Source organism: Galeopterus variegatus, unplaced genomic scaffold (assembly GCF_000696425.1).
Source record: "Galeopterus variegatus unplaced genomic scaffold, G_variegatus-3.0.2 Scaffold1086, whole genome shotgun sequence".
NCBI lineage: Eukaryota > Metazoa > Chordata > Mammalia > Dermoptera > Cynocephalidae > Galeopterus > Galeopterus variegatus.
Window position 1 is genome coordinate 89,902 of NW_007727197.1, and position 11,905 is coordinate 101,806.

The 11,905-nt window shown below is 31.4% G+C and overlaps 1 protein-coding gene across 1 annotated transcript in view; it reads left to right on the top strand.

The window, feature by feature from the left end:
• The window catches only part of TRAPPC11 (trafficking protein particle complex 11), a 52,530-nt gene that overhangs the window by 26,290 nt on the left and 14,335 nt on the right, over positions 1-11,905 (top strand). Inside the window, exons 11-23 of the mRNA XM_008574674.1 lie at positions 1,464-1,557; positions 2,294-2,373; positions 2,481-2,559; positions 2,641-2,695; positions 3,037-3,182; positions 3,430-3,491; positions 3,611-3,743; positions 4,331-4,461; positions 7,917-8,072; positions 9,580-9,767; positions 10,124-10,272; positions 10,452-10,573; positions 11,136-11,255. Coding sequence (XP_008572896.1) covers positions 1,464-1,557; positions 2,294-2,373; positions 2,481-2,559; positions 2,641-2,695; positions 3,037-3,182; positions 3,430-3,491; positions 3,611-3,743; positions 4,331-4,461; positions 7,917-8,072; positions 9,580-9,767; positions 10,124-10,272; positions 10,452-10,573; positions 11,136-11,255 — 1,515 coding nt within the window. The remainder of the gene's footprint in view (positions 1-1,463; positions 1,558-2,293; positions 2,374-2,480; positions 2,560-2,640; positions 2,696-3,036; positions 3,183-3,429; positions 3,492-3,610; positions 3,744-4,330; positions 4,462-7,916; positions 8,073-9,579; positions 9,768-10,123; positions 10,273-10,451; positions 10,574-11,135; positions 11,256-11,905) is intronic.

The following is an 11,905-nucleotide window of genomic DNA, read 5'->3' on the forward strand; positions in this document are numbered from 1 at the left end:
GTTTATTTGCACTTAAAACCTGCACTTTTCTTCTCTGAAGATAGGTGAATATTATCTTTTTTAAAATATTTTTTTTTAAACTTCCAAAAAACAAAGTAGTTTGCATATTAGTACTTGAAATGCATGGATTTTTCCTCTTAAATGATGATATGACTATTTTTACCATGTAATTTGTATACGATTTATTACTTTATTACATGTATTTTCAAAGTTTGGCATATTATAATTTAAACACAGTATTTTAAAAGGTAATTAAAACTAGATTTTGTAAGGATATTAGGAACTGGGCATTAAATATCATTGTCTAGAATGTAAAATAATATTTCTGTCAAGTAATAATTTGAGAAGCTTTAAAACCATACATATCTCTTGACACCAAATTTCATTTTAGGAATACTAAGGCAGATAACAGATCCTAAGAGATAAATACCAAGATTGGTTTATAAAGTTTTTCTCACAGATTTATTAATTGCAATGTAAAATAGAAATAAGATGAACAACTATAGGAAATTTGTTAAAATATGGAAGCAGGCAGCTATGAAAACTAATGTTTAATAAGATTATTTAGTAATACAATAAAATGTACAGAATATATTTAAATGAAAAAAGTATGAAAAGTTATTCCAATCAGTGACAAATTTTCACATGCAAAATCTGGAAGAATAACATATACACTGTTAATAGTAGTAGTAAGTTTGTGAGGACAGTCACGTGTTGCTTAACAGCAGAGATCTGTTAACCATTTCATTATTGTTCGAACATCATAGAGTGTACTTTCACAACACTAGATAGTATAGCCTGCTACATGCCTCGGCTCTATGATATAGCTGCTATGGTCTGTGTGGTTTATTATTGACTGAGAAACATTGTAATGAGGCACATGACTGTAATTTAAATTTTTATCTTTTTCTTTTTGAGTATTTTCTAATTTTTTAACAATCTGCTTATATTTTGGTTTCATAGGGAAAAAATTATAAAGAAGAAAGATTAGTGTAGATCTGTCAATTCTGATGCCAAAAATATCCCCTCTACAGTACCAGGACTTAATACAAAAATGATAAGGAAGGAAAATAGTGTCTTCTCTTTAACTCCTTATAACATTGTTTTTATTTACACAAAGAACACTTATACAGATGGAATAAATATCAAGCGTAATTTGTTATGTATTTTTACTGGTTTATTAAGAAATAAAGAAATTTTGAAAATGTAAAGAAATTAATTAGAAATTATTTGTCAGAGTCAGACTGATTTATGCAATTTCATTTTTATAAGACTAAATATTAAATGAAACTTTTAGTTTGATTTTTGTTAAAATTTGTGTTAAAGTATTCACACTTTGATATTTGAATGTGTATTTGGTGTTTGTATTTATGAAAACTTTTTTATTCACTGAAAGATTGGGCAAGAGTTGATTTGTTATGGGTTATGTAAACTATTATTTTGGTTTGTGTTTGAATTTACAGGCTTCTGTAATGTATCCCAATCCTGATCCTTTAGAAACACAAACAGGTGTTCTTGACTTTTATGGACAAAGATCATGGCGACAAGGAATATTAAGTAAATAATTTTTCCTTCCACTGTTTTCTCTCAACCTCAAAAGGCAAAGATGGCTATCATAATTTTTCCGTTGGCCATATTAGGCATAAGAAGTTATGTTGAAGTAAAAATGTGTGCTTTGTTAACGTTTTTTTATTTTAAGATTTGCAGCTTTTTAGTTTTTAGAATGCTTTGTATTACTACATCTTAGAATAACTTTATAATTAAAGATGATGTGATTAAAACATTGGTACATCTGTTGAATTAAATGACACACTTAACAAGCCACTGTTGTCTATTTAAATATTTTAATTCCAGTTAACTTTAATGATTTATTTGAAATTTTAAAACAGCATTAATTTGTATCACCTTAGAAACAGTTTCTCTGCATCTTGTGTTTTATATATAATTTAATTCGAGCAACATCTCGGCAATTTAACATTATGTATTAAGAAGTTTTTATTTTAATCTCCAAAGAGTGTGTTCTCTGTGGGGGATGATGCTGATGTTACTTCTCAGATGGTCGATTCCACTAGGTAACAGGACATTGAGCTCAATAATGTTCTCTTCAGACCAGAGATCACAGAGACGTTTCCATGTTGATAAAGGTATCTCTTAGAGTCTTCAAGATTCTAGAATGTTTAAGAATCTTAAATACATTACATTAAAGGATTCAAGGAGTGTGCACATACAATGTTCACGTGAAGATTTACGTTAAATGAGCTATCTAAAATGGGTTGTGTCTTGTCTTATACAGGTTTTGATCTTTCTGATCCTGAAAAAGAGAAGGTGGGAATTCTTGCCGTTCAGCTGAAGGAGAGAAATGTTGTTCATTCTGTAAGTTGGGTTTTATTTTTTCCTGATAGAAACCATTTTTTACAGTATTCGAGAAAAATATACAATTATTTTTATTGAAGTGTTTCATACTTGGTCTTTTCTAACAGGAAATGATAATAACTCTTCTGAGCAATGCTGTTGCACAATTCAAGAAGTATAAATGTCCAAGAATGAAAAGTCACCTAAGTATGTATCCATAACATGCCACAATTTCATGCAACTTTGAATAATTTTAAATTCTGTACGTAAATCTTTTTTCCTTTATAGTGGTTCAAATGGGAGAAGAATATTATTATGCAAAGGATTATACCAAAGCTTTGAAGTAAGCCCTACTTACTTTTCATTTTTACAAGTTTTTTGATTACCTTACAGTAAAATTGGAATAGAAATTTATATTTGAAGGATTTATTATTTCCATATTTATTTCTATTTCTATTAAACTCCATTTCTGTGATAGTTTTTAAGTGCTGTCTGCTGGCACAATCTTTTCAAAGTTTTAGGCAACCTCCTGTTTAGTTAAACGTGAAAATGCCTGTTATGTTTCTCAGGAAGATTTTCTTATATTTATATAAAATGAGGAAAGCACTTTATTTACTCCAAGAACTCTTCAAGCCCTTTCTTATGAAGCTGTTTCAGTGTGTCTTACACTTTATCTTCTTTTAGGTTGCTGGATTATGTGATGTGTGATTATAGGAGTGAAGGATGGTGGACTCTCCTCACGTCTATACTGACTACAGCTCTGAAGTGTTCCTACCTCATGGCCCAATTAAAGGATTACATTACTTACTCCCTAGAACTCCTAGGAAGAGGTGAGTTTATATTCTTTCAGTAAAATTCTTAATCTATAAAATTATTTAGCATCTTTAATCTTTTCAAAATTCGAAGAATAATTCAGTCTCAAATATTTAGTAGTGCTTTTACTATTTGCAAATTATTAAGCTTAGTCATCATAGAAGAGGTGTTTATTGTAAAATATCTTTAAAACATTAAATTGGGGTAGTGTATTTACTTGCCTGTCTTATAGTTTTAATTTTTTCTCTTCTTTCTTCATATTAGCTTCAACTCTGAAAGATGACCAGAAATCTCGGATAGAAAAGAACCTCATAAATGTTTTAATGGTTGGTTAGAATTCTTTATATAAAATATGTTGTAAGAATATGTATACCTAGATCTTTATTTTTATATACGAATTTTTTTTTTTTCAACTCATCAAATGTTTAACTCTGTGTTGGTACAGAATGAAAGTCCTGATCCAGAACCCGACTGTGATATATTAGCTGTGAAAACTGCTCAGAAGCTGTGGGCGGATCGAGTTTCTCTGGCTGGCAGCAATGTTTTCACGATAGGTGTACAGGACTTTGTGCCATTTGGTAAGTAGCCAATATCTACAATATTATGTTAGAGAAATCATCCTTATTTCTACAAAATGAATAAATGCAGAATAATAAATATAACAGTCAAGAAAGAATTTTCAAAGTACCATCATTTTATTGATAAACTGATTTTTTTCTTTCTCCTCCATGACATAAAGATAAATCAAGATCTTAAATACTTAATTTATGTCTTAAAATATACTTTGTTCATTTGTAGTTCAGATGTTATTAGAAACACATTTGAAAAGACAGTTATTTAAAAGATTTATGCTTTAATGTCTAGGTAGGAATTTTGAAAGTTGATTAAAAAAATGGTCCTCTTTCCTTTAAAATCTTGTCATCTGCATTTCAGGAGCAATTATGTTTTTAAAATTAAAGATAGTTTTGAAGCTATAATTTATTTAAATGTTGATTATTTTTTAAAAGTGAGCTACATTTATCTCTGTTGAAATGCTTTAAGTACAAAAGTCAGTAAGGATGGCCAATGTAGATGGGTCTTTTTGAAGAGTAAATGTGGTTCGCGGAATAATGTGTGTGAGTCTTGAGCATCTGGTAGTGTATAACTGAGCTCTTTTTCTTTCTAGTACAATGCAAAGCCAAGTTTCATGCCCCAAGTTTTCATGTTGATGTTCCTGTTCAATTTGATATTTATCTGAAGGCTGATTGTCCACATCCCATTAGGTTTTCCAAGCTTTGTGTCAGCTTTAATAACCAGGTAATGGTAACATTAATTTATTTTTACCATGTGTGTATCTTATTGTAGCTTGCTTTAAACTAGATCAAATGAGTTTAGTGAATTTTAGGTCTTAATGGTTTCATAGTAACAAATAAACTTTGATAAGGTCTATTTAAAAATAAATGTAGTTATATTTCTAAACTTCTGTACTGGGGCTGGCCAGTTAACTCACTTGATTAGAGCATAGTGCTGATAACACCAAAGTCAAGCGTTTGGATCCCCATGATGGCCAGCTGCCAAAACAAAATAATAATATATAATACTATATATATAATATATGATATAATTTATACTGGAATATATAATATACTATATAAATATATAGTATACTATACTAGCAACTCAAGTTTTATACTTTTCCTACTCTAATTTTTGTTTTTAGTCCATGCTTATAAAATCTTAAGAATTCTGTCTATATATTTTTTGTAATGTATAACTTGAATTTCAAATAAGATATATTCAGAGTGAAATCTAATTTTCAAAATCATTTGCTTTGTATTCTATTTTAACATTAATAATGTTATTAGTTTTTAATGATAAACATTAGTTTTTTGGGCCTTTTGTTTGTTTGTTTTCTGTGTGTTTTTTTATGGCTGGCTAGTACAGGGATCCAAACCCTTGACCTTGGTGTTCTAACAACCATGCTCTAACCAACCGAGCTAACTGGCCATCCTAGTTTTAACATTATTAGTTAATGTCATTAGTTTTTGATTATAGAACTAATACATGTTTGAGGTTTGAAAGATTGAAATGGAATAGGTGGATATAAAGTGAAAAGTACATATGTAAATGTGTGGTATTTCAGAGGTTCTCCCTGTTCACTTCCTGAATAGTCTAGATATTTTCTGTGTGTGCATGTATAAGCAAATTTTTTTTCTGCAGAATTGGGGTCATACTATATTTCCTGCATTTGAACATTTTCAAGTTGTGATATAGTGAAGTGCTTGATTATATTCCAGTTTTTTCAGTTATAAGCTCACTTAATAAATAATCATCATCTGGTTACCCAGGGAATATAGAGAGCCTTTAACAAACAAGCATTTATTGAGAGTTGAATAATCTTAGCATCTTGAACCAGAAAAGAATATAGCATATGTCAACCCCATTAAAATGTAATCATTTTATGGGCAAGGGACAGGACTGACTCAAAGATTGTCTGAGTAGGTAATGAAGACTAAGTGTGTAGTGTAGTCTAAAAGTGCAGTTAGAGTAGGTATGCTAAGGAAAGGAGGAAGTTCCAAGAATGAAGATGAAATTAGGGTGGGTCTAAAAAGATGGAAGGGGAAGAACACGTTCAGCAATGAGAAAACACTGCATGGAAACAGACGTGCACACTCTGTGTTTATGGGTGAGTCAAGACAACAGCCTTGCTGAAGCAGGGTTTATAATGGTTGGTAGTGGGAAGTAGGCTCGGTGGCTTAAAGGAACCTTGAAGAGTTAAGAGATGGCTAGTAAATAGCCTTTTAAGATTTATCTATTCATTCTTTTATCCATGTTTTATCTATGTAATTATTGGATGATGATAAGAAAGGGTATTATCTGTTTTAATAGGATCTGATTCACAAAATCCAAGAAATGTCCCTGTAACAGAAATGGTTAGATGAACCTGAGTTGCCTGAAGAGCATTAAGAAAGGGTATTATCTGTCTTAATAGGATCTGATTCATAAAATCCAAGAAATGTCCCTGTAACAGAAATGGTTAGATGAACCTGAGTTGCCTGAAGAGCAGTATGTTTTATAAAACTTCAAACCCTTAGCAAAAGATTCTTTCTAGTTTGAGAATTTTAAAGCAAGAGCATGAAATTTAGGAAATTTTATTCTAGTAGCTCAATAGAGAGAAAGAAGTGATATTATGGAAACTAATTAAAGGCTCTTTATTTTAATTTAGGTCCAAGAGTATGAGGATTTGGGATAGGATGCTAGTGGGTGAGGATGGAGATTTAGGGATACAAAAGGCATTTTAAAATAGATCACTCTGAGTTGCTGAGTATATAGAGTGGATAAAGAATGGGGATAGGATGAATAAAAGGCAGGAACTTTTGTACATGCTCTTTCCTCGGCTTAGATTGGTTTGCCCTCCTCTCTTTGACTAGTTAATTCCTCCTCGTCTTTTATAACTTGAAAGCATCGCTTCCTCAGGGAAGCCTCTCCTGACCTACGTGGTTCACCCAGCCAGGCTTTCATAGCTCTTTATAGCACGGCTGTGGTTTCACCTGTGTGTGATTACTGGTTTTTTTCTTACTAGAGTGTAAGCTCCCCAAGGATAGGTTGTTTTGTTTTGTTTTTGTTTTTGTTCACCATGAAATACTTTAAGTCTGGAATTAGAAGATCAATATAGGGACTCTTATTTTACTTTTACCTTAATATCCTTCTATTCCATTTTTTCTTTTATTTTCTTTTTTCTCAAGCATAAACTTCTGAAATTAAAAACTAATAAAAATGCTAAAATAGAATATAAAGCAATTAGTTTTAAAATTAGATTATATTCTGAATATATCTTATTTGAAATTCAAGATACAAATCACAAGAAAAAAGGTAGAGTACTTAGGTTTTATAAGCATGGAATGGAAATGAAAATTAGAGAGAATGCATAAAACTTGAACTATATAAGAATTTTCTATGAAGGTAATTTATCTGCTGGGACAGCAGATAGCTCTTGGAAAATTCTTGATATTTATTGAACAGATAAGAATGGTGATTCCATATATATGTACATGAAAGGTGTCTCCATTTATTCATCTGTAATGAGTATGTTCTTCTGGAAAGGTAGATATACGTTCAGTTTAGGACGTGCTGAGTTTGAGGTGATAGTGGATTTATCCTCTAGGCAGTTGTGGATATAGCTTATAATTAAGGAATTAGGATAGAGTAGGACAGTTTTATGTGGGAGATATTAGCACAAAGGTGCAGAAAATATGGAAATGAATAAATTTTCCAATGAAGTGAACATAAAGAGAAGGGAGGAGCTGAAAGAAAGCCAAGGACTGAAACTTGAGGAGCCTCTGGATTAAAGGGACAAGAAGAAGGAAAAAAGGCCTTTGAGAGAAAACAGAAAGGAACCAAGGAGGATGAGAAATGGGAGATAGTATCATGGAAGCCAAGTAAAAAGAAAGCTCTTCAAGAAAAAATGATAGAAGCATCCAGTGCAAAAAAGAGCAAATCTTTCGTCTCTCTTTCTGGAAAAGGAGTATCTAAATGTTTTCAGAAATCAGTTTGTGAGTAGTGAACTGTTTTTCTCTTTTGGCGGCAGTGAGTGGGTAAGTGCCTCCATTTGGCATTAAAATACTTCCTTTTATTAATGACCCTTCATAATGCTTTAGTGTGTATACAGTTAAAACTAAACAAGCTCCAAATCACTTGGTGCTTAGTGTTAGCTAAACATCTGACATTTGTAGTTTGTAATAAACTGTGACCCTTGCTAACCTCTTTTTCAGGAATACAATCAGTTCTGTATTATAGAAGAAGCCACCAAAGCAAGTGAAGTTTTAGAAAATCTGACTCAAGGAAAGATGTGCTTAGTTCCTGGTAAAACAAGAAAATTGTTATTTAAATTTGTGGCAAAAACTGAAGATGTGGGAAAGAAAATTGAGGTTAGTTATGAAATTTGTTTTAAAATGTTTTTAATAGTAGTATGTTTATGTTGGAAAAAAGTCAAATAATACAGAAGTTTATTAAATAAAAGATGAAAATCTTCTACCTGGACTTCCCAAGGGAAACCATTCATAATAGTTTGATAGGTTTTCTTTCAGACATTTTTTTTGTGAACATATTTGTAGTTCAAAATTTTTTTTCAATTAAAAAAATTGAAAATACACTCTACATAATATTCTGTAGCTGGCTTTGTTCACTTAATATTGTGTATTAGACATCTTTTCCTATTAGTGCATATGATCACTCTTATCTTTTAATGGCTACATAATCAGTTAAAGAGTTTTAAACAATAAATAATATAATATAGAAAATATGTTTTGTATAATATGATATAATTCATACTAAATATCTTTATCTTTTGATGTTTAAACATTGCTTATTGCATATTTTTAAGGAAACAGTGAAGGTGTATGTTTTGGAAGATTGATTTAATGTAGATAATCAAAATACCTTTTAGTAATATATGATGAAAGTAATATTTTATTGAGTATAAACCCTGGAGCCAAACAATGTGGGTTTAAATTCTGACTCACCAACTTACTTGCTTGTGACCCTGGGCAGTTACTTAACCTCTTTGTGTCTTAGTGTATTCATCTATAAAATAGGAATAAAAATAGTACCTACTTCTTACAATTTCATGATGTTTAAATCAATCAGATAATATTAGTTAATTAATGTCAGTTAATTACTTGGAATAGTCATTAGTTCATAGTAAATACTCATTCAGTACTTGTTTTCCATTACTTGAATGGGAATGGTTAGCTGATATAAACTTGGGACCACTGCTATATGGTGCATAAGGTTGTACTACCAATATTCCGAAAACAATTTCTGTGAACCTTTTGATTTTATTGTTAACCAGTATCCAGAGGTTTTTGCATACTCATCTTTAAAAAATCCTTCATGATTTTGACTGAATCCTTAATTATGTGTTTTATTTTTTACATGATGCCTGAGGAAGCCTACCACACGTAAATCATAGTTATTAATTTTATTTTGTTTTTTGTTAGTGGATTTAGTTGAAAAGAACATTTATCCAATTAATAAAGCATTCATTAATAATTCTATAAATATTTTCATGAAAATTGTTTGTGAAATTAGCTTATAAATATATCAATGGTCATTAAAATATTCGTTTATTTCATTCAGCAACCACTAATTAGGAATCTGTTATATCAGGTATTGTGCCAGGTGCTAAAATCATAACAGTACCGTAAAGTCATTTTCTTAGCTAGAAAGTCAGGTTTTTATCTCTGTTTCGAAAGTGAAGAAGTTGAAACCCAGAGCACAGTTGGTCAGCGTCTGAGTCAGAATAAGACTCTAACAGCAGGTGTTCTGCCTTGTCTTTCATGGATGAACTCCATAGTCTGGCAATCTACAGTGTGATTTTGTTGAGAGGGGATGGTGACAAGCAAGTATGAGATGGCATTTCTGACCTTCTTTTAGATTACTTCAGTGGATCTGGTTCTGGGCAACGAGACGGGAAGATGTGTGGTTTTAAATTGGCAGGGAGGTGGAGGAGATGCCGCTTCCTCCCAAGAAGCCTTACAGGCAGCACGTTCTTTCAAAAGACGGCCTAAGCTACCTGACAATGAGGTTCACTGGGACAGCATCATAATTCAGGCAAGCACAATGTAAGTTTGCTTTACCAGACAGACTATTAAAAGACATACTTAAGATACTTAAATTTAATTTATATCAGATAAAAAGAAAATGTATATTGTCCAAATTACTACTGAGGAAGAAGAGTAGGCATGCACTCTACTTGGGTCTAATGTTATAAAAGAGGAATTACATCTATGTTATATATTTATTAATTCAAAAATTAATTATTGAGCACTAATTTTGGGCTTGATGCAGTTCTAGCACAAAAGGTATAGAAATGAATGAAAAAATTAAAAAAAAACCAACAAAGAATAGAAAAGAAAATTTCACTCCTTTTGACACTTTCTAGCAAAATCAGAAACTTAGCTAAAGTTTCTTGTTAAAGGATCATTTCCAGAATTCCAAACATTTCTGTACATCTGCGACATGAGCCTCCTGCCCTGACAAATGAAATGTATTGCTTGGTTGTGACTGTTCAATCTTATGAAAAGACCCAAATCAGAGACATGAAGCTCACTGCTGGTTTAAAACCAGGTAAGCATTAGTTTTGTAAATTTGATCAGTATTAATTCAGCATAAAATAAGCATGGTGATGTCAACTATAGGACATTTGCTTAAAAGATGGTATGACATAGTGCTCTTCACACAGTATTGATTGTTATGATAATGTTTGAATTTTCTATATTTTAAAACATCAATATTAACACTTCTAGGACAGGATGCCAATTTAACTCAGAAAACTCATGTGACTCTTCATGGAACAGAACTATGCGATGAGTCCTACCCAGCTTTACTGACTGACATTCCTGCTGGAGACTTAAACCCAGGAGAGCAGGTGAACTTGGTCAGCTGGGATTGGAGAGAAAATCAGTTAATTTCTAGTTTTAAATATACAGTGAGTTTTAGAGAGTTTAAGAGTATTTTAACAGCCTATGTTAGTACTAAAAAAGCAACTTAACTAATGAACATTTTATACAGATTTTATTTATTTAAATGTGTAAAAATGTCTTTAGCAGTTTTTATACAAGGAATTTTAGAACAGGTGACCCTGATATGGAGAATTAGTTGCCTGATAAAATAACTTTTGTTTGTAACTTAGTGCAGTAACCTCTCAGTCAACTTCTGTTTCCAAACCAAATACAAAAAATTCTTGGGAAGTTGAGAATGGTAATAAAAAAAGATGAAGTAGTAATGATCCCACTCTTATGCTGTGGCAGGAGTATGTTCAGGGTTCTCTTCCCTACCGGGAGCTTTGATTAGTTACACTGTAACAGCTTATGGAAGTGATAAAATACATAGCCAGTTGGTACAGTAAATTCTAGCAGATGGGAACACGGTCCTAGAATATCAGGAGGAAATCTCTGTAATATTAATGAAATTATAACATTTTGTTACAGCTGGAAAAAACTTTATATGTTCGCTGTGGAACAGTGGGTTCGAGAATGTTTCTTGTATATGTTTCTTATCTGATCAATACAACTGTTGAAGAAAAGGAAATTGTTTGCAAGTGTCACAAGGTATTTTTTTCTTAACTGCTTCACGAAGCATTATTTATGGAGTGTTCTATGTATTATTTTAGTTTAAAATAAGCAGCTTGGGTTCTTATAGTCTGTTATAAATTTTAATTAAATATCCAGTTGTTTTTTTTTTATCATTTATATTGAGATTTGTTTACGCTGGCATTCACTGCTCAGACAGACAGAAAATTGGCCTACATGGCTTTTCATACAGAGAATCAGCAGGTTTGAGATCTCAAGCAAATCACACAATAGGTAAAATCTATAAATTTATGCAGAATGTTTTGGAGGAAAGGAAGTCTCCCTTTTTGAGATATTTTTTCTTTTATTAAAAAAAGATTCTTGTGAAAATGTTTTTGATAAGTACATATAAGAGAGTGAAAACAGTATCTGTACAGTTATAGTCCAACAACTCAAAGGCATCTGCTGTTAACTCTGATGTATTTCTTGTTGGTCTCTTTTCTATTTATGGATATTTGGGGTGGGGGTATGTTTTTATATAGATTTAACCATGTTCTATGTAATGCTTATATCCTTTTTATTAATGGAAAATTATTATATTAAATATCTTCTTGGTCCTGGCAGTGGTGTTGTCTCAGTTTTTTTTTTTTTTTTTTTTTTTTTTTTGGAATTGGGTCCTCAGCACAGTA